The following is a 23,023-nucleotide window of genomic DNA, read 5'->3' as shown; positions in this document are numbered from 1 at the left end:
AAAACTGAGATTTCTTTCTTCAGAGAAAAATGTCAGAAATACAGATTCATTAAAACAATACTAGATCACAATAATCCTTGTACGTCTTTATTCTGGACCATAAATCTTGCTTTCTCACTTCTATTTTTCCTTCTTTTACATTTTAGCCATAAGTATAAGAAGTTTCCATCCTGTAGATGAAATATTTTATTATACATCACGCCTATTATTGAAACTTTTAATTTTAATAGGTTAAGTGGGTTAATTAGAATTATGTTATTAAATGTGTTTAAGCTCATTTTTTTGACTTCCAATTCAAGTTTTCTCAGTTCTGGATTTTTTTTTTATCAAGGCATTGAATTTTAATTGGCTCAGGTATAAATACCAATTGATGAGAAACTCTTCACTACCCTTCAAGACAGCAGACAGAATTACCTGAGGAGAAACTCTATGTGGCTGTGGCATATTTAGGCTAGGCTCTCTCAGAAGCATCTTTGATGCCTTGACTATTTTATTCTGTTTTATTATGATAATCATAAGAACTTCTATTCAGTACTGAAATTCACTCCCATGCTTATAGATAAATTTGGGTTTTTGGACCCACATAAACACTTTATTTCTTTGCCAAGCTAATGAAGTTGTTGTTGTTTTCTTTTAATCTTTTAAGTAGAAATTATGTCTCAAATTGGTTAAACTATTTGAGAACATTAGAATAAACTGAGCCAAATAAAACAGAGCCACATGCAAAATTTCCTTAACCACCTTAAATTTCCTTAAATCTTTTTAAAGACTAATAAATCTTTAAAAACTGAATAGATTTGGAACAAAACTTTAAAAAGGGAAATAGCTACAAGTCCATATTGTAGGAGTGCTATATAATGTATCTACTAAATTAGGAGGGGCTTATAACCTTTCTTGGATTGCAGTAAACTCAACTTCCTGAGCACATGGTCTTCCACCATATAACCGCTCTTTAACTCCCTACAGTCTGGCTTCTGGGCACGCTACTCCACTAAAGTCACTCAAAGGTTACCAATAACCTAGATTATGGAAGCCAGCAACAGAAGCGCTAGAAGGGAATTTACGAATTAAACCCGGCCAAATAATTTTACAGATTAGAGAACTACGCTCCAGAGATGCTAGGAGTCCTTCCCCAGATTATACTGCAGGTGAATCACACAAGGTCTAAAGAACTAGCACCTGAATTTCTGCCAGTGCTTTGCTGTTCCTCCCAGCCAATGAGGTAGTCAGCCTTCCTGAACCAATACATCAAAATTCTTTACACCTTACACTGTTTCAGTCTTCTTGCTAGATTACTCTGTCCTGCCCTTCCTGGAACATCTTTTTTTCTTTTTCTTTTTGAGACAGAGTCTCACTCTGTCACCCAGGCTGGAGTGCAGTGGCATGATCTTGGCTCACTGCAACCTCTGCCTCCTAGGTTCAAGCAATTCTCCTGCCTCAGCCTCCTGAGTAGCTGGGACTACAGGTGCGCACCACCACATCTGGCTAATTTTTGCATTTTTAGTACAGACGGGGTTTCACCGTGTTGGCCAGGCTGGTCTTGAACTCCTGACCTTGTGATCCACCCGCCTTGGCCTCCCAAAGTGCTGGGATTACAGGCGTGAGCCACCAAGCCCGGCCAGAACATCTCTTTACTCCACCATCCGCATTACCTATACTGTGGGGAAGAATGAAGCCTGGAGCCTGGCCTTCCAAGAATAGTCTGCTCCCATAGGTTAATTTCCGCCATGAACCATGTTCAATAGAACACCATCCTACATCTTTTATTTATATTAACTACTGGGCACCTCAATTAATTGTCATGTCTGCATTGGAACTATCAAAATACAAGTAACAACAATGGCTAAGCCCAAGGTTGGATTCAGAAGCATGCAGTGTGCCTCCTGTATTCTTAACCATTTTGCTAGGCAGAACATCCAAACAATATGAAACCTTTCCTATTTGTACTCTTGAATATTGAAATAGTATTTTCATATCAGAATTTTTTTCTATGATTCTTCCCTTGACACTAGAATGGCTTATTTATGTAAAAATACTGCTTTATCCAACAACATCAATTTTGAGAAACATCAATTTTTCTTAAATTGATTTAAAAACAAAATGAAGGGGGAAAAAAGCAATTCCTGGCTGGCTATTGCCTGTTAAATATAATAGTTTCAGACAATATTCCAAAAACATTTAAAAAGGTATGAGGTGTATTTTCCTACTTAGCCAGGAATCTTCTGTATTCTAATTAGTATAATACACATGTAAAAATAAGTCCATTTGCTATAGAACTCCAGAAACCCACCCCTTAGTTACTATAAATAGATGTTCTCTAGGGATCACCTTATCCCTAGTGGACAACTGTAATGCAAAATACAATAAATCAATAAAATGCATATGGCCAGCTGCTTGCAGTTTCTGCTGCAACCAGAGCTCTCCCAAGTTTGAATGAGCTGCAAAGGCTGGAAACAACAGTCTTCAAGAAACCATTATCTCACGTTAGCACGGCAGAGGCGCTGCAGTATGAACGACGAAGGTCTCATTCGTAGATAATCAGTGGGTACCTGGCACCAGAATTACCTAGGCAACAGAAGATGATGGGTCCTTTAACAGGAACAAGTTAGGGTGAACAGGGAGAGGGAGTACACACCTCCTGAAAGTGTTTTCCTTTGGATAAGGAAGAAGAAAATCCCTACTAAAATGACTGTTACAGATCTGTGGACTTGGTTTCACCCTAGCATAACAGGGAAGAAGAAAGAAGGAAATAATTAACATGATGATATAATGAATCCCAGCATACATTTTGCACTGATGGGGCATCTTTGTATTTAATTTTTCAGATCACTTCCACAGGCCTCTCAGCATCGTAAGGCACAGGTGCAACTGTGTTCCTAGGATGTGATATTCAGCCAGGCTGTTCAAGAAACAAGCTATTTCTCCTGTTAACTCCTTCACACCATTACAAAAATCACTGCTTCCAAATACTTGACATTCCCTCCTTCCTTTCCTTTTTCAGTTAACACCTTCATATTGGTTTTGTCACTTGACAACTGTGTGACCTTGGAGAGATTACTAAACCTCTCTGAGACTCACGTTGTCTACCTGTAAAATGGATATAATATTTGTCTCAGAAAAAAAATGTTAAAATCAGATATAATGTGTATAAAAGTGGAGGGTACACTGCCAATAAACAAAAGAAACACAATCAATAGTAGTTATCATTGTATCTATCAATTCTATTCTCTGGTCCTGTCAAATACCAAACTAGGATAACAGAAGACAAGAGTAAGACACATTCTCTACTTTCAGGACCTCTTTGAGGAAGTGAGGCATGTAAACCAACAACTGCAATAGTGACATGTGTTGTACACGAAGTATGCAAAAGAAATCAGTCTTAATGGCACAGCTTCTAAACACATGACTTCTTGCCCGGGAGTAATTTGTAGGATGGGATACTATAGTATTTTGTATAATTTATCTTCCCCAAATCAAATGTGCCATAGAAAAGTGGGGGTAGAAAAGCAGACATTGTTACCCTGTTTATAAGAATAAAGGATGGTCCAATGAACAGTTTACGGTAAATTTTCCTTTAAATATGACTTTCCCAGACAATTTTGTAAGTCTGGTGTTTAATTTACTTGGTTTGTATCTATTTGGGGCCATCACAACTATTTAGTAAATATCTACCTTTACTCATATATATCACAGTGTTCGGTTTATTCCGTAAGAACTGAAGAAACATTGGGTATAGAAGGAGAAAAAGACACTCAACAGAAACAACGAGGAAAGACTTAAGCACAGGAGGTAAGGCCTGGGCTCCTAGTTCCAGAGAGCAGAGTGCATATATGCTCTCAGTTCTCATCTCTCTTCAGATCCCAGAGAAAAGACCGGCTACAGATTTAAAATAAACAAAAAAGACTAAGCCAGAGCAATGACAAAAAGAAAGAAGGTCATGAGATAACAAGGTATTTAAACACATTTCTAGTGTAAAAGATGGCAAATAAAAATACATTAATGAATAAAGCAGAGCAGAGAAAACCTGTATAAAACAAACAATACCACTTAGAGTATCACCAAAGTGCTGCAGCAGGTATGAGAGCTGACCCACCAACTACAAGAGACCCAGAGGGGCACTTGGTTTGCAAGCACAATGGAGGACAGGTGGGAGAAGCGGAAGTGAATAGAAGGACTGATTAAAGGCCGCAGTGGCCAGCCACATGTACCACACAGGGAACTACAGTCAGCAATAAAGCTGGGCTTTTCTCCAAATATACAGAAAAAGCTGGCTGGGGTGAGTTAAGGCTTCCACTGCAAACAACAGATTCTTAAAGCCTTTTATGTTCTGGCATTTGGCAAGGGTGATAAGAGTCTTGTTTGTTCCCAATCAGATCCCTGATTCATCAATAAGGTTAGCCAGGAGACAAAACTCCCATCACCTCTCCCTTACCTCTGGATGGGATGGTGGGGGTAGCAGACTACTACTTAATACACTGAGAATAATCAGCTCACTTATCACACTAATACATGATTGAATGATGAAGTCTACCAGGTATGTGACAAAATAACCAGTGGGAAGAAAGAAAACACCATACTAATAAAACACACAAACATTAGTGTGGAAATTATGCTTAGTGAAATAAGCCACACACAGAAGGACAAATATGGCATGATTCCACTTATATGAGGTAACTAGAATAGGCAAATTCATAGAGACAAAAAGTACAATAGAGATTACCAGGGGCTGGAGGGAGGAGAGAAAGAGGGTTACTGCTTAATGGGTACAGAAGTTTTGTTGAAGACGATAAAAAAGGTTTTGGTATACACAGAGGCAACAGCTACATTACACTGTAACTGTACTTTATGCCACTGACTTGTACACTTATGAATGACTGAAACGATATATATATATCTTTTATATATATATATTTATATTACATATAGATACTATATATATTATTATATAAATATATTTATATAATATATAGTATATATTTATACATTATATATTGTTGGGAATAGGCCCCCAAATCTGGCTATAAACTGGCCCCAAAACTGGCCACAAACAAAATCTCTGAAGCACTGTGACATGCTTGTGATGGCCTTGACGCCCACACTGGAAGGCTGTTGGTTTACCGAATGAGGGCAAGGAACACCTGGCCCACCCAGGGTGGAAAACCACTTAAGGTGTTCTTAAACCACAACAATAGCATAAGCAATGTGTGCCTTAAGGACATGTTCATGCTGCAGATAACTAGCCACAGCCCATCCCTTTATTTCGGCCCATCCCTTTATTTCCCATAAGGAATACTTTTAGTAAATCTTATGACTGGCTTGCTGTCAATAAATATGTGGGTAAATCTCTGTTCAAGGCTCTCAGCTCTGAAGGTAGTGAGATCCCTGATTTCCCACTCCACACTCTGTATTTCTGTGTGTGTGTCTTTAATTCCTCTAGCGCCGCTAGGTTTGGGTCTCTACGGCCAAGCTGGTCTCGGCAATATATAATATTTATATACATCATATATATTTTACTTTATTTTAAAAAAAGAAAAAATGTACTGTGAAGAATCAACAATGTTGACAACTGTATAACCACATGCAAAGAATGAAGCTGGCTTTATACCTCATACCATATATAAAATTAACTCAGAATGGATCACAGGTCTAAATATAAGAGCTAAAACTATAAAATTCTTAGAAGAAAACACAGACACCAATCTTCATGGCCTTGGATTAGGCAATGGTTTCTTAGACATGATACCATAAGCACAAGCAACTAAAGGAAAAAAATAGATAAATGACGCTTCTTCAAAATTAGAAACTTCTGTGCTCCAAATGACACCAAGAAGAAACTGGAATGATAATCCACAGAATGGGAGAAAATTTTTACAATCATATCAAGGTCTCAGAATATATAAAGAACTGTTACAATACAATAATAAAAGAAACAAATCAATTAAAAAATGACCATAGTATCCGAATAGTTCTGAATGTTCTAAAATTGGTTCTGGTAAATATACTAAAAACCATTTAATTGTATGCTTTAAGTTAGTGAATTGTATGGGATGCAATTCTACCTCAATAAAGCTGCTATTAAAAATAAGTGCTCAATAAATGATAGCCATTATTGTTTAAAAAATTATTCTGAAGAAAAAAGATGAGTAAAGGAACAGAAGAAATCTTTTTACTTGTAGAAAGACTTATGAAAGGCCGGGCGCGGTGGCTCAAGCCTGTAATCCCAGCACTTTGGGAGGCCGAGACGGGCGGATCACGAGGTCAGGAGATCGAGACCATCCTGGCTAACACGGTGAAACCCCGTCTCTACTAAAAAATACAAAAAACTAGCCGGGCGAGGTAGCGGGCGCCTGTAGTCCCAGCTACTCGGGAGGCTGAGGCAGGAGAATGGCATAAACCCGGGAGGCGGAGCTTGCAGTGAGCTGAGATCCGGCCACTGTACTCCAGCCTGGGCGACAGAGCGAGACTCCGTCTCAAAAAAAAAAAAAAAAAGACTTATGAACATACATTATCCACTATAAAAACTGGAAGTAGGAATAAGATGGCCTAGACAGATAACTATTAAAGGATTCTGAAAGCTGGAAAGAAAGCAGACCGGACTGGCCAGAGGCCTCAGCACTTGAAGAATGGCAATACAGTGAGATTCTTGAGACTACATATATGCTAGGCTGGGCAGTGCAGGAGTCTGCAGCCTGAAATAACCAATAGGCATAGAAAAAAGAAAAATCTGTTTCTCTCACCAGAGGACTGGGAAATGGAAAGCACAACAGAGACCAAGTGGGGAGCTCTAATCTCAGCTCTTCAACTGAGATACCAGTTGGCCAATCTGTCTTCAGCAGCAACTTCAAAGTCCTGGTGAGCCAACCCAACCTCTGCTTCACAACCAGAGCACTAATGGGCCAACATATTTGCAGCATCAACAAAGAAGCCCCAGGGAGCTTCCTGACTCCACAGTGCTCTACTACTCAGGTACCCTTGGGCAGTCCAATTCACCTGCAGAGGTTTCAAAGCAATGACAGTCCTACTCAACCCCTGCTCCACACCAGAGGCAACAGCAATTAGGCTGATCCTCCCACGTCAACTGAGCCGGGTAGCTTCTGGCCCTCCACCCAGTGGCATAAGGAGACTTAGGACAAGAAGAAATGGGGCATTACCTGTAGAGGAACACAAATTTGAACTGACAGGGAATTTCTCATTTGAAACTACAGAAGCCAGAGGAAGAGGCACAATATTTCTTACTGCTGAAATAAAACAATTGTTAACTAGCAATCCTATATCCAACGTAACTACCCTTCAGGAATGAAGGCGAAATAAAGATATTCTCAGACAAAGAAAAACTAAGAAATTTGTTGCTAGCACACCTACCCATAGATAATGTCTAAAGGAAGGTCTCCAAACAGAAAGAAAATAACAGAAGAAGGCTGGGACATTCAGATAGGAAAGAACATGAAATGGTAAAAACTGAGGTCAGCACAATAGACTATCCTTCATCCCATGAACTTCTTCAATCAAAGTTTATGGTTGAAGCAAAAATTTTCACAAAATTTGATGTGCTGCTCAAAGAAGACAGAGGAAATATTTTTAAAAATTATGTTTAAGAAATGAAAAAGGTAAGGGAAACTAATGGAAGAAGGTTTCTATAATTCACTTAAAGTGGCAAAATGATACCACTACACTTTTGATAACTTATGAATGTATACAGTAATTCCTAGAGCAACCAACTAATGAAAATTTAAAAAGTGATATATGAAAAAACATTATAAATGAACATTATGAATAAATTAAAGTGGAATTCTAAAAAATGTTCAAATAACCTGCAGGATTTTCTTCAATGTGTGAATGGTTAAACAAACTAAGGTACCACTATACCATGGCGTACAACTCAGCAATAAAAAGAAACAAACTACGTGATATGGTTTTGATCTATGTCCCCACCCAAATTTCATGTCTAGCTGTAATCTCCAGTGTTGAAGGTAGGGACTGGTGGGATGTGGTTGGATCATGGAAGAGGAGTTCTCAAGAATGGTAGCACCATTCCCCCTTGGTACTGCATAGTGAGTTCTCACAAGATCTGGTTGTTTAAAAGTGTGTAGGCCCTCCCCCTCACTCTCCTGCTCCTGCCATATAAGATGCCTTTTCCTGCTTTGCCTTCCTCCATAAGTAAAACCTCCCTGAGGCCTCCCCAAAAGCCTGGAAGCATGGAAGTTGCTATGCTTCCTGTACAGTCTGCAGAACCATGAGCCAATTAAACCTCTTTTCTTTATAAATCACCCAGTCTCAGGTATTTCTTTATAGCAGTTGAGAATGGACTAATACACTGTTGATACATGCAACAACTTGGATCAATCTCATGGAAATTATGTTGAGTGAAAAAAGCCAATCCCAAAAGGTTAGGTACAGTTCAATTTTTATAACACCCCTAAAATGACAAATTTATAAAATAAAGAACATATTAGTAGTTGCAAGGGGTTAAGAATTGGGGTGAAGGAAGTGGGTATGATTATAAAGGAGTAACACAAGGAAGCCTTATGGTGATATGGGATGGTACAATTAAGTATCTTGACCATGACGGTGGTTACACAAAATTACACAAAATTTTAATAAAATGCAATTAATGTAAAATATAGTCAAAAATAAAGAAACAGAAAACATTTGAGAAAAACTAAGAGACTCACAAGATGATAAGAGTGTTTTGCATGCCTGAGGCCTTGGGCCACGGTGTACCAGTTTGTCCAGAGAGTTTGCACTAACAATGTGATTTACAGTGAACATCTGGGTTTTCCCTGTGGGGCTGGTGCTTAAACAATTGAGATGCTGCATGCCTACATAACTGACCTTTAGTAAAAACTATACACAACAAAGCTTGAGCAAGCTTCCCTGGTTGGCAACACTATGCATGTGTTGACACATCCTCACTAGAGTAATTAAGTGCATCTCACTTGACTCCACTGGAAGAAGACACTTGGAAGCCTGTGCCGAAGTTCCTCAGGACTTGCCCCATGTGCCTTTTCCCTTTGCCGATTTTATTCTGTATCCTTTCACAGTAATCACCCCTAAGTGTAAGCGTAACAGCTTCTAAGTTCTGTGAGTCCTCTAGTGAATTACAGTGGCTGAGGGTAGTCATGGGATCCCTGACATACCTTCTTTCGAGGGTAAGCACTTCTACCATTTTCAGAAGCTGCTTGGACTTTACTACTCCCTATTTACTTTCCTAACTTGTGGCAGGGTTTAAAGCACCTAGTGAATTCCCACAGATCAGTTAGTTACAAAATCTCACCTGTTCAATCATGACTAAGTGGCTACTGACACCAACATTTCAAACAGAGGGCTGCACATCTGGAGATATGTCTGACCCCTCTATTTCATCAGTCTACTTCGCCCAGCCCCGGGAACAGACATGGGCATGCCAGGTCTTGCCTACTGCTTAAAATGGCTGAGAAAGTGGCAAGGCAGCTTCAATATTTTATATATCACCACAACCACGTGGCAACATATCCACTCCCAGTAGTTTTCTGCTGCAAATATCCCCATCACCTCCCTCTCAGAAACTGTATACAACACTGCACAGAGGTATTCTGCCATGTGGCTACAGGAGGAGAACATTTCTCTTAGCTAGGATGTGGCTCCACTTGGGAGGCATGATACAGATAATTCAGTAGCAGCAGTACAAAGTAATTTTGACATAAAACCTACCTGCAGAGTGAATTCTCTTTAAAATTCACTCTCAGTCACTCACATCCTGATAAGCTTTCTTGAGCAGGAGAGAAAGAGTTGCAAGCAGTATGTTGTACACCAAAATTTACACATAACCCACAGCCATCATTATATGTGTCAAGCATGAAACAACTGTTTAAATTGATGATTTTGTCAGCCATATGCCTATGAAATGCTTTGATGTTCTCTGGCTCCTGTCCGCACACCTCAAATCTGTGACCTATTAATTTATTTTCTAAGAAAAGGTTTTGAGGTTTTGTCACTCTAGAGAAGTGGGTCACACATGTGAAATACTATTTAAGTGATACATATTAGTCTTAAAATGGCTCAGTCCCAGCACTGGTAATATGAAGTTGGATAAATTCCCTATTTTGCCATGTCTTCAAGTAAAATGGTGCATTTCAAATCGGTACAGACTGTACACTTGCACTGCACCTACAAACACTTGTTTTGTTGACATGACACAGTCTGAATCCATAGCTACTAAATGCAAAAATTTAAAACCGATTCCTTCCCCAACACGTCACCAAGTGCTGAGAACAACTCTGCCAATTGTACCAACATGAGCGGTAACTAAGATAAAGGCCAAATCCCCTCTTACATAAGGAGCTAACAGGCCAGTGAGAAACTTCCATCACATATTAACACAGGAATTTTATGTTCTTCAGAAAACCATAGCATTTATTTACAAGTCTCTCAAATAGCTTCTCATCCATAAATAACTCAGAGTCATTACATGTTTTGCTGAAGACCAGCAAAAGAGTCAGAGAAACAGTGCAATACAATCTAATGGGGCCGTTGGCTCTCCCTTTCTCTTATTAAAACAAGCACTTATTGCTCTGTGTGTGTGTGTGTGTGTGTGTGTGTGTGTAAAATATGCATTTTTTTAAATATAAGGAACATTTCCATTTGTAAGATTATCTTCTGTAAGTGTTGATACCAATCTTATTAAATGCATGTTCACTGCTTAGAATCCAAGGCACACATGCAGGTTCATTCCCTTTCTCCTCAGGCAGTTTCCGCAATCCACAACATTCTCATTTTAACAGTCCTCATTACTGGTATCATTTAATACTTGAGGGTTTGCTCAAGTCAATATCAATCTTGCTGATCCTATAAACACTTATTTTGTTGACACAACACAGTCTGAATCCATAGCTACTAAATGTAAAAATTGTATTTTATTTTATTTATTTATTTATTTTTTGTTGAGACGGAGTCTTGCTCTGTCGCCCAGGCTGGAGTGCTGTGGCTGGATCTCAGCTCACTGCAAGCTCCGCCTCCCAGGTTTACGCCATTCTCCTGCCTCAGCCTCCCAAGTAGCTGGGACTACAGGTGCCTGCCACCTCGCCTGGCTAGTTTTTTGTATTTTTTTAGTAGAGACGGGGTTTCACCGTGTTAGCCAGGGTGGTCTCGATCTCCTGACCTTGTGATCCGCCCGTCTCGGCCTCCCAAAGTGCTGGGATTACAAGCTTGAGCCACCGCGCCCGGCCAAAAATTGTAAAAGTATTCCTTCCCCAACACGTCACCAAGTCGCTGTTACTGTAACAACTCTGTCAGTCACTCAGCCTTGTCATGGAGCCACAGTGCAGGGGAGACATCAAGCACAGGACTTTCGGGGGATCCCACTCCCTTCGATCACTGGTCCTCCTGCCACCCAGATGCACTGCTTCTTCTCAAAGACACTTGACAGCTTAAACTCAATATTCTGAAGATGGAAATGTTTACCTAGAAGGCACTTTGTTGGACCCATCTGAAACACACTTCCTCATTAACAAATAGCCCTTTACCACAAGAAAATCTTAACTAACCAGAAGAGGGAGAAACCTTTCCTTCAGAAGGAACAACAAAAACCTATTCAGAACAAAAATGTACTCTTCAATTAAGCTTAAATGTCTCTGGGCGAGTCTAAATTAAGAAATACAATATCTCTTTACCTGATTGGAAAACCTCATGCTCACGTTACGTTGATCTTTTAGTGGGACATAGCGCTGCACAGGATCAATGTCTTTAGGACTGATTAGTTCATCAGCTGAAAAAAAGAAGGGGAATGACATTACTGAAAATGCATTTGCATAACACTATAAACCAACTAGACTTTTAGAAAATACTCCAACAAGAGCAGAATATACATTTTTCTCAGTGTACATGAAACATCCTCCGCCAGGATATACCACATACTAGGCCATAAAATAAGCCTCAATATATAGAAAAGGACTGAAATCATAAAAAGTATATTGTCTGACCACAAGGGAATGAAATTAGGAATCAATAACAGAAAGAAATCTTATAAATTCACACATACGTGGAAATGAAAACATACTACTAAATAACTAATGGGTCAAATAATAAATCAAAAGGGAAATGAGAAAATATATTCTAATATACTTTCTGAGGAGATTAATTAAAATAAAGACAAACACCAAAATCAATGGGATGTGGGTAAAACAATGCTCAGAGAAAAAATTATAGCTATAAAGTCCTATATTAAACAGAAGAAAAATCTCAAATCAATAACCTATTTTTCCACCTTAAGACAGTGGATGAGACGGCTGGGCACGGTGGCTCATGCCTGTAATCCCAGCACTTTGGGAGGCCGAGGTGGGCAGATCACAAGGTCAGGAGTTCGAGACCAGCCTGGCCAACGTGGTGAAACCCCATCTCTACTAAAAATACAAAAAAAAAAAAAAAAAATTAGCTGGGCGTGGTGGTGTGCACCTGTAATCCCAGCTACTCAGGAGGCTGAGGCAGGAGAATCACTTGAATCCAGGAGGCGGAAGTTGCAGTAAGCCAAGATTGTGTCACTGTACTACAGCCTGGGCGATAGAGAGAGACTCTGTCTCAAAAAAAAAAAAAGACAGTGGATGAAAAAGAGCAAACTAAATCAAAAGCAACAGAAGGAAGGAAATAATAAAGATTAGAGTGGAAATTAATGAAACAAAGTATAGAAAAACAATACAGAATCAAGGAAATCAAAAGCTCAATAAAACTTGCAAACCTTTAGCTAGATTGACCAAGAAGAGAGAAGACTCAAATTACTAAATCAAGAATGCAAGAAAGAACAGAGATATAGACCAATGGAACAGAACAGAGTCCTCAGAAATAATACCACACATCTACAGCCATCTGATCTTTGACAAACCTGACAAAAACGAGAAATGGGGAAAGGATTCCCTATTTAATAAATGGTGCTGGGAAAATTGGCTAGCCATAAGTAGAAAGCTGAAACTGGATCCTTTCCTTACTCCTTATACGAAAATTAGTTCAAGATGGATTAGAGACTTAAATATTACACCTAAAACCATAAAAACCCTAGAAGAAAACCTAGGGAATACCATTCAGGACATAGGCATGGGCGAGGACTTCATGTCTAAAACACCAAAAGCAACGGCAACAGAAGCCAAAATTGACAAATCGGATCTAATTAAACTAAAGAGCTTCTACACAGCAAAAGAAACTACCATCAGAGTGAACAGGTAACTTACAGAATGGGAGAAAATGTTTGCAATCTACTCATCTGACAAAGGGCTAATATCCAGAACCTATAAAGAACTCAAACAAATTTACAAGAAAAAAACAACCCATCAAAAAGTGGGCAAAGGATATGAATAGACACTTCTCAAAAGAAGACATTCATACAGCCAACAGACACATGAAAAAATGCTCATCATCACTGGTCATCAGAGAAATGCAAATCAAAACCACAATGAGATACCATCTCACACCAGTTAGAATGGCAATCATTAAAAAAATCAGGAAACAACAGGTGCTGGAGAGGATGTGGAGAAATAGGAATACTTTTACACTGTTGGTGGGACTGTAAACTAGTTCAACCATTGTGGAAAACAGTGTGGTGATTCCTCAAGGATCTAGAACTAGAAATACCATTTGACCCAGCCATCCCATTACTGGGGATATATCCAAAGGATTATAGGTCATGCTGCTATAAAGACACATGCACACATATGTTTATTGCGGCACTATTCACAATAGCAAAGACTTGGAATCAACCCAAATGTCCATCAGTGACAGACTGGATTAAGAAAATGTGGCACATATACACCATGGAATACTATGCAGCCATAAAAAAGGATGAGTTTGTGTCCTTTGTAGGGACATGGATGCAGCTGGTAACCATCATTCTCAGCAAATATCGCAAGAACAGAAAACCAAATACCACATGTTCTCACTCATAGGTGGGAACTGAACAATGAGATCACTTGGATACAGGAAGGGGAGCATCACACACCGGGTCCTATTGTGGGGAGGGGGTAGGGGGAGGGATGGCATTGGGAGTTATACCTGATGTGAATGATGAGTTAATGGGTGCAGCACACCAACATGGCACAGGTATATATATGTAACAAACCTGCACATTGTGCACATGTACCCTAGAACTTAAAGTATAATAAAAAAAGAAAAAGAAAAAAGAATGCAAGAAAGAAACATTACTAGAGAACTAAAGGATTATAAGAGAATAATATCATATCAAATATATGCCATCAAATTAGATAACCTAGATGAAATGGATGAATTATTCCCAGAAAGACACAAACTACCAAAACTGACCCAAGAAGGAATAGAAAATCTAAACAGATTTGTAAAAAGTACATAAAGTGATTGAAACTTCACACACACACACACACACACACACACATATACACACAAACACAGCTCAAGACTAGATGGCATCACTGGTGCATTCTACCAAGCAGTTAAAGAAAAATTAAAACCAACCTTTCACAAACTGTGCTCCCCCTCCCAAAAAAGAGGGAACACCTCCCAACTCATTCTAAGAGGTCAATATTATTCTAATACCAAAATCAAAGTATCACAAGAAAATTACAAAGCAAAATCTGTTTTACAGACACAAAAATCCTCAGCAAAATACTAGCAAACCAAATCCAGTAACATAAAGAAGGGATGACACATCATAACCAAGTAGAATCTATCCCACAAATGCAAGGATGGCTTAACATCACAAAGTCAATTACTAATAGACCCTACCAACAAAATAAAGAAGAAAACACTATTTGATCACTTCCACAGACTGAGAAAATGCATTTGACAAAATTCAACATCCTTGAATAAAAACATTCAACAAAGTAGGAACAGAATAAAATGTATTCAACCAAATAAAGGGCATCTATGAAAAAGCTACAGCTAATATCACACTCAATGGTAAAAGACTAAATGCTTTTCCCCCAAAGTTCAGGAATAAGACAAGGATGTTCACTCTCACCACTTCTATTCAACATTGAACTGGAGGTTCCAGCCAGGGAAATTGGGAAAGAAAAAGTAATAAAAAGTATCAGATTGGAAAGGAAAAAAGCTATGGTAATTAATAGTGTGGTATTAGCATAAGAATAGACACAGAAATAGAATACAGAGTCCAAAAATAAACCCTTGCATATATAGTCAACTGATTTTTGACAAGGGTGTCAAAACAATTCAGTAGGGAGAGAAAGGATTTTTCTTTGTTTTGTTTTGAGACAGAGTCTTGCTCTGTTATCCAGGTGGAGTGCAGTGGCACAATCTCAACTTACTGCAACTTTCGCCTCCCAGGTTCTTCTGGTGCCTCAGTCCCCTGAGTAGCTGGGATTACAGGCATTTACCACCATGCCTGGCTAATTTTTGTGTTTTTTGTAGAGACAGGGTTTTGCCATGTTGGCCAGGCTGGTCTTAAACTCTTGGCCTCAAGCCTCAGCCTCCCAAAGTGTTGGGATTACATGCGTGAGTCACTATGCCCAGCCAAAAAATGTTTTTTTTTTTATTGACAAATAGTGCAGAGACAATTGGATATTCAAATGCAAAAGAATGAAGCTGGACCTTTTCCTCACACCATATATAAATATCAACTCAAAATAGATCCAAGAGTTAAATGTAAGAGTTAAAACAATAAAACTGTTAGAAGAAATTATAGGAGTAAGTCTTTGTGACTGATTTAGACAAAACTATGACATCACAACAAAAGTGATAAAAGAAGAGATAAACTGGAGTTCATCAAAATTATAACTTTTATGTGCTGCAAAAGATCCATCAAGAAAGTGAAATAACAGCCCGAAGAACAGTGAGAAAACATTCACAAATCAGGTATCTTGTAAGGGATTTAAACCTAGAAGATATAAAAAACTCATAACAACACAATAATAAAAATTAAAAAACCCAATTAAAAAATAGCCACAGTGTCTACATAGGCATTTCTCCAAAGGAGATATACAAATTACCAATAAGCACATGAAAAAATGCTCAACATTAGTCATTTGGGAAATGCTAACCAAAACCACAATGAGGTATCACTTTATATCTATTAGGAAGGCTACAATTGAAAAAGGAAAATAGGTAAGAACAAGTGTTGGCAAAGATGTAGAGAAATAGAAACCCTCACATAGTGTTGATGGGAAAGCAAAATGATACAGCAGCTTTGGAAAACAGTCTGGAAGTTGCTCAAAATGTTAAATGTAAGAGTTAGCATAGACCCAGTAATTACATGCCTAGGTATACACCCAAGAGAAATGAAAAATATGTCAAACAATAATTTTATATAAAGTCTATAGCAGCATTATTCATAACAGCTAAGAAGTGGAAACAACCCAAATGTTCATTTGCTGATGATATGGGTAAATAAAATGTAACGTATACATACAATGGAATATTGTTCCGCCATAAAAAGAATGAATTGCTGAAACATGCTACAACATGGATAAACCTTGAAAATACCACGTTAAGTGAAAGAAGCCAGACTCAAAAGTCCACATTATCAGTTTCGAGTTATATGAAATGTCCCAAATAGGCAAATCTATAGAATTAGACAGTAGGCTAGCCATTGCCTAGTGCTGGGTGAAAGGGTGTAGTGATGAGAGGGAAATGAGGAGTGACTGCTACTGGGCATGAGGTTTTTTGGCAGGAAGATGATGAAAACATTGTAAAACTGATTGCAGTGATGGTTGCACAACTCTATAAACATATCAAAAATCACTGAATTGTAAACTTTAAATAGGTAAAATATATGGTATGTAAATTATATCTCAATAAAGCTATTTTTAAAATAATAGGAAAGAAGTCAGTTAGATTTCTCTCAGAAAAATAAAGGAAAGAAATCAGTTTGTTAAGAAGCAGTGTTTCCTGATACAAAATTCTAAAAGAGATTTCTGAGAAGGGGCGTTCTTTTTTTATGGGGCAATGACCAACATGAAGGCAACGTCCTCAATTGCTGTTGCACTGTAAAAATGGAAGCCCTTTTAACATGGTAGTTCCTTATGGCAACTTTTGATAAAATCCAAGGATATAACATGGACGGAAATTTAGAGTGAAAGGCAGTGGGGAGGAAGGCACTAAGTCTGTGGTTCTCTGCTGCCTTCTGTTGTAACACACTTGAAGGATACCCATCAGCACCAGAGACTCACTCACTACAGCAGGATTTCTCCATGGGCCTGGAAGAGAATATACGGGGGAGAGGTGGTGGTGGTAGGAAAAGCCCCTGAAATGCAATTCTGCAAAACCTCCTTGGAGTGCAAGTTGTCAGTTATCTACACAAATTTACAGTGAGCATATTTTCCAACCCAGCAAGTCTGCATCTATAAAGTTATCTTAGTTATGCTCACACATGTGCAAATTAATTGATAAAAAACAACAAAAAAATCCAACTTCTAAAGTGAGTCAGCTCACTTTTTCATTTTTACTGCATGTAAGCTATAAAACATGTTCATTTCATTCTTGATCTTTGGCTCTATGCTGATCACTTAAAAACAATACTATGCTGAGTTTTGTATAAATGTACCTGTGTATAATACTTACTAAAAAGATAACAGTTCATTTTCCATAGCTTTTTATATATTGCTTTTAGGTAGTGAATATGACAGAGCAGGGAATCAATGGTTATAAATTTCTTTGCAGCTTTAGGAATATTTCTACATTAGATTTCTATCCTGGGGTACCTTCCAGGCACATCTGCATTGTTATTTGAGACAAAATCACCAAAGGATTTTAGTGACTCTTGGAAGATCTTTTCAATAATAATTAAAGTAGTATTAATAGTAGAATAAGAAGAAGGACGAAGAGCAGCAGCAGAGTCTGCCAGAGCCACCGCGGCCTCTGCAGCAGCAGCAATACCTACACAGTTATTAAGCTCCAGGCATTGTTTTAAGTATTTCACACATATTCATTCATTAATTCTCACAACCACCTTATCATTTTACAGATGATGAACCAGAGGCACCTGAGTGTTTAGGCAACTTTCTTGTGGTTGGTATACTGCAAAGCTGAGACACAGTCAGTTGGCTTCCAGAGTCTGGGCTCTTAATCACATAGTAATCCTGCCCTTTAAGAACACTGACATTCTACACTACATAGGTGAAAATAATACCAGAAGGAGGATGAAATAAAAAAAACTATTTAGACATGTTGCATTTTTCCTATCTAAATCAAGTTGCACAATACCAATGTTCTCCTTTCTCTCTGAAAAAAAAATACTTTTTAAAAATTTAAACCAAATCAATAAAAGAAGCAGATATCAACATATAATTTTAATGTATTAATTTCAGTTTAGCTCATGATACAGGGTTGATTAACACAGTGATATTCTAAACAGGCAGTAAATTATTTCCCTATCTCAATTATATGATCACTAAGATGTGAAAAAATTTCTAAAACCAACAAGTTTTCACTGTCATGCTATAGAAATTAAATTCTATCTTTATTGCAGTATTTTGTTATTTATAAATAGTGACAGATAAATTAAGAAACCTTATATCATTGTAAAGCATAAATGCTAATCTATTAAAATTGGTAAGAATCAAATGGTTAACCAAGTCTTTCGAAAGCTTATTTCTTTGCATTTCCTTCATATTTCTCTCTTTGTGCCACACTTCTATACCTAGATTGATGTTCCCACTTACACCACGTGCTCATCTATGACCTCATAGACTGTATGCTTCTTATACATGACACCCAGTACCTAGCACAGCCGCCAGCACCTAGTAGGCTCTCAATACACTTACAAAGCAGAATAATAAATTAGTGGGTTAGCAAATACAGAAACGCTAATTGCCATAATCATTACTTTAATTTCCATAATGGTATAAAAGTGACAAATATCATTAAAAGGTCAAGTTTATGGGCATATTTTTTCCCCACTGCATTGATTTTTATTATTCAGGAGGCAAAAATAGAGGTCTTTGTTGTTCCAATTCAATGAAACTGGTTTTCTGGTGAAGAGTGACAATCCTGAAAGAACTTATATCGAACAAACTACAGAATATTCAAAATGAAAATAAAAGAGCGAGGGTAAGAGATCAATGGCTTTCTACATTTACAGTATAGCACCACACCTCCAAGATAATCAAGAATTTCTATAAAATAGAGATATCTGTCTTTAACTCCTTAGAAGACAGGAATTAAGTTAATTAATTTTTTTTTCACAGAAGGTTTATAAAATATACCCTGGGCTTACCTCAAGCAAAAATTGTCCAGCATAAAAAGAAAATATTAAGAAAAATCTGTTTCTTTAATGAAATAATAATTAAGGAAAATTTAACAGAGCACATATTTTTTATCATGACACAAAAATTACATAGGACATACTAAAATAGGCTCAGCAGATATTTATAGGGTAAAATTATGTACTTTAAAGCCTAGCTGATTCTCAGCTATGGTGACACATATTAGTAACACATGAATTATGAAATGAGCTATTTGGAGAAAAAGAAAATGCAGATCCTTAACCTCATATTATAGCAAAAAATTCCAAATATGTATGTGTGTGTGTGTGTGTCTGTGTGTGTGTGTGTGTGTGTGTATGAATTTTACTCAACTGATTAACAACGACGGACTTTCTAAAATTAAATGGTAAATTCCACAGCAAAAATTAAATAGGAAAACACTGGTAGATCTGAGTGTGTAAAGATTTTAAGTTCTGCTCATGAAAATATAGCAAAAGCAAAATTTAAAGACAAACTAGGAAAATATCAGAGAGGTTTTATACACTTAATATATAAAACATTCATGTAGACTGATAAGAAAAACCATAAAACCAAGATTAAATGGGCAAAAAAAAATTACTAGACAATTCACAGAAGAGTGACTAAGAAACATGTTTCTAATAGTCAGAATGTAAATGAAAACAAGACTCGATTTATTATCTTATTAGGTTAGCAATTTTTTTTTTAATAGGAATATTTAATGCCACAGAGGTTACAGGTGACAAGCACCCTGTAGACTCCTGAAAAAATCAATAAACTCTGTTACTCATGAGCTCTGTAACCTTGGGTGAGTTGTTAAACTCTTGTGGGCCTAAGTTTCCTCACCTATGCCACGTAGTACCCATCTCAAAGAGATGTTAGGATTACTTAGGATGATGTTTGTAAAAGGCAGAGCACAGAATGTGACATATTTTATTAGTGTTTCTGAAAATCAGTGTGACAACATGTATGAAAAGCCCTCTCAGAGTCTATTACTACTCTCATATTCAACTTTACTAATATATGTAAGGATGAGAATAATGTCTATGAAAATATTCTAGCACTTGTACTAATTCAATAAAAACATTTTAGCTTTAAGAAAGTCAGTTATCAGCCGGGCGCAGTGGCTCACATCTGTAATCCCAGCACTTTGGGAGGCCAAGGTGGGCAGACTGCCTGAGCTCAGGAGTTTGAGACCCGCCTGGGCAACATGGTGAAACCCCGTCTCTACTAAAAATACAAAAAATTAGCCAGGCGTGGTGGCATGCACCTGTAGTCCCAGCTGCTCGGGAGGCTGAGGCAGAAGGAATGCTTGAACCCTGGAGGCAGAGACTGCAGTGAGCTGAGACAGCGCCACTGCACTCCAGCCTGGGTGACACAGCGAGACTCCATCTCCAAAAAAAAAAAAAAAAAAAAAAAGAAAGTTATTTATACATGAAGCTAAAGAAAGAAAGTCTTCCCAGGTGAAGCCTTTAAAGTAATACTACATGTCCTTCAAGATGTTTATAATGCCTGCTGCACAGAAATCCCACTTTAGGTCACTAGCCATCACATGGGTAACATGAGAAAGATAATGAAAATATTCTTGAAGTTTCCTGAAGTGCAACAACTGGGAAATCTCTTAGCAACCAACATGTAAAAATATACCTGTACATTCTTATCTATTCATTTTATCTTGAACTGAGCAGTAACAAAACCACGTGCTATCCTGAAGAGTCAACTGTATTTGAAGACAACAGACCAAAGAAAATCAAGACCTCAGTTTCTTATGTCCTTATATACACTAGGGGACACTTGATCAATGATTTTAAGTTTAAAAAGCATTAGATTTCCAGGTTTAATCTGTAGCTTTTATATTTGAGATCAATTAGGCAAGAAATGTCATGAATAAAATCAAATGCAAAAGGGCTTATTTTTGTGACAAACACTGGAATTAGGAAGTAGTATGTCAGAATAATTAGGTTGCCCTTAGAGAGAGATAGACAGAGAGAAGTATTTCCTATAACTCTTGTTAGTGAGCTACTGGATATCCATAGTCACTATCAAAGAGTAGGCCTCTATAAATAGAAGCAAAGATCAACAGGGAGATGAATGGTAAAGTAGGAACAGAAAGGGGAAGAACCATTTAAACATGTATTTGTCCCATAGTAAATGCTTTATGTGTATTTCCTTACCAGCTAATCCTTATAACATAAAAATAAAGAAATTAATGTTCAGGGAAGTTAAGAAAACTTGAATCACACAGGTAGTAAGTGGCAGATCTTACATTCAAACCCCCCCCCCAAAAAAAAAAGAAAAGAAAGAAAAAAAAAGGGAAGAGAAGCTAGAGAGGGAGAAAGAAGAAAAAGATGATAATGTCAGAGAAATAATTCATAACCCCATGGTTACAAGTTTGCTGGGTGTTAATAATCATTTAAAATATAATTTCTACAGGAAAATAAATTGGCTTCCAATCAATGACTTACCAAAGAACTTTGGGAACCCAAGAAATTAAGTTGGGAACTTTGTATATACATAACACTTTGGAAATTTTAAAGTACTTCTATATCTATTTTATCACTTTAAAAGTAGCTTGTTAGTGTTCTAAAGAAATTAAATAATACCCATCCACAAAAGAAAAAGATCCTGCCACGTGTCGTGATCTGTGCCTGTAGTCCCAACTACTCAGGAGGCTGAGGTAGGGGGATCACTTGAGCCCAGGAGTTTGGGGCTCCATTGAGCTATGATCGTACCACTGCACTCCAGCCTAGGTGACAGAGTGAAACCCTCTTGTCTCTTAAAAAAAATTCTGGCCAGGCGCAGTGGTTCAAGCCTGTAATCCCAGCACTTTGGGAGGCCTAGACGGGCGGATCACGAGGTCAGGAGTTCGAGACCATCCTGGCTAACACGGTGAAACCCTGTCTCTACTAAAAAATACAAAAAAACTAGCCGGGCAAGGTGGCGGGCGCCTGTAGTCCCAGCTACTCAGGAGGCTGAGGCAGGAGAATGGCGTAAACCCGGGAGGCGGAGCTTGCAGTGAGCCGAGATCGCGCCACTGCACTCCAGCCTGGGCGACAGAGCGAGACTCCGTCCCCAAAAAAAAAAAAAATTCTGTTGTGAGATTCAAGCAAATTTTCATTAACTTGAGTATTCTGGGCGTTTGTGTATATTGGAGAGAAAGTTGTAGTTAACTAAAATTGCTTAATATTCAAGTTTACCAAGAGAATATATCTTGTTTTAACCATTAATGTTTATTAATGTTTTCAAAATATCCACCCTAAAAATTATTGTATTCACCTGCCTTAAATTATACAGTATGTAAAGTTATAATCTTTAATGAGCCGGGATCATGTAGTAGTACCTGAATGAAGATCATCACTATGAATGTCTGATGTACAGGATAAGAAAACTTAGTCGCACATATGGGATACACAAGCTGAAGTCTAGAAGTCAGTTTTTTGTTTTTTTTTTTTTTTTTTAAATTTTGAGATGGAGTCTTGCTCTGTCACCCAGGCTGGAGTGCAGTGGCGCAATCTTGGTTCACTGCAACCTCCGCCTCCCAGGTTCAAGCGATTCTCCTGGACTACAGGTGCATGCCATCACGCCTGGCTAATTTTTTGTAGTTTTAGTAGAGATGGGGTTTCACTGTGTTAGCCAGGATGGTCTTGATCTCCTGACCTCATGATCCGCCTGCCTCGGCCTCCCAAAGCGCTGGGATTACAGGCGTGAGCCACCACATCTGGCCCTAGAAGTCAGATTTTTAAAAGCTGATATGTTAGTATCTCTTTTTAGGACATACTGAATAAAAACATATATTAAAGTTATATAATGGCCTTTATAATGGTTTTCTAATGGTTTTAGAGTAATGTTATCAT

General features: G+C 38.0%; 1 protein-coding gene across 3 annotated transcripts in view; it reads right to left on the bottom strand.

Annotated features, from left to right (window-relative positions):
• Window positions 1-23,023, bottom strand: part of PHKB (phosphorylase kinase regulatory subunit beta) — a 227,564-nt gene that overhangs the window by 67,809 nt on the left and 136,732 nt on the right. For all 3 annotated transcript variants that reach the window (XM_025371409.1, XM_025371407.1, XM_025371408.1), the window contains one exon: window positions 11,649-11,743. In XM_025371409.1, the coding sequence (XP_025227194.1) occupies window positions 11,649-11,743 (95 nt within the window). The remainder of the gene's footprint in view (window positions 1-11,648; window positions 11,744-23,023) is intronic.

The sequence above is a fragment of the Theropithecus gelada genome, chromosome 20 (assembly GCF_003255815.1).
Source record: "Theropithecus gelada isolate Dixy chromosome 20, Tgel_1.0, whole genome shotgun sequence".
Taxonomy (NCBI): Eukaryota; Metazoa; Chordata; class Mammalia; order Primates; family Cercopithecidae; genus Theropithecus; species Theropithecus gelada.
This window is presented reverse-complemented; position numbering and strand designations above follow the sequence as displayed.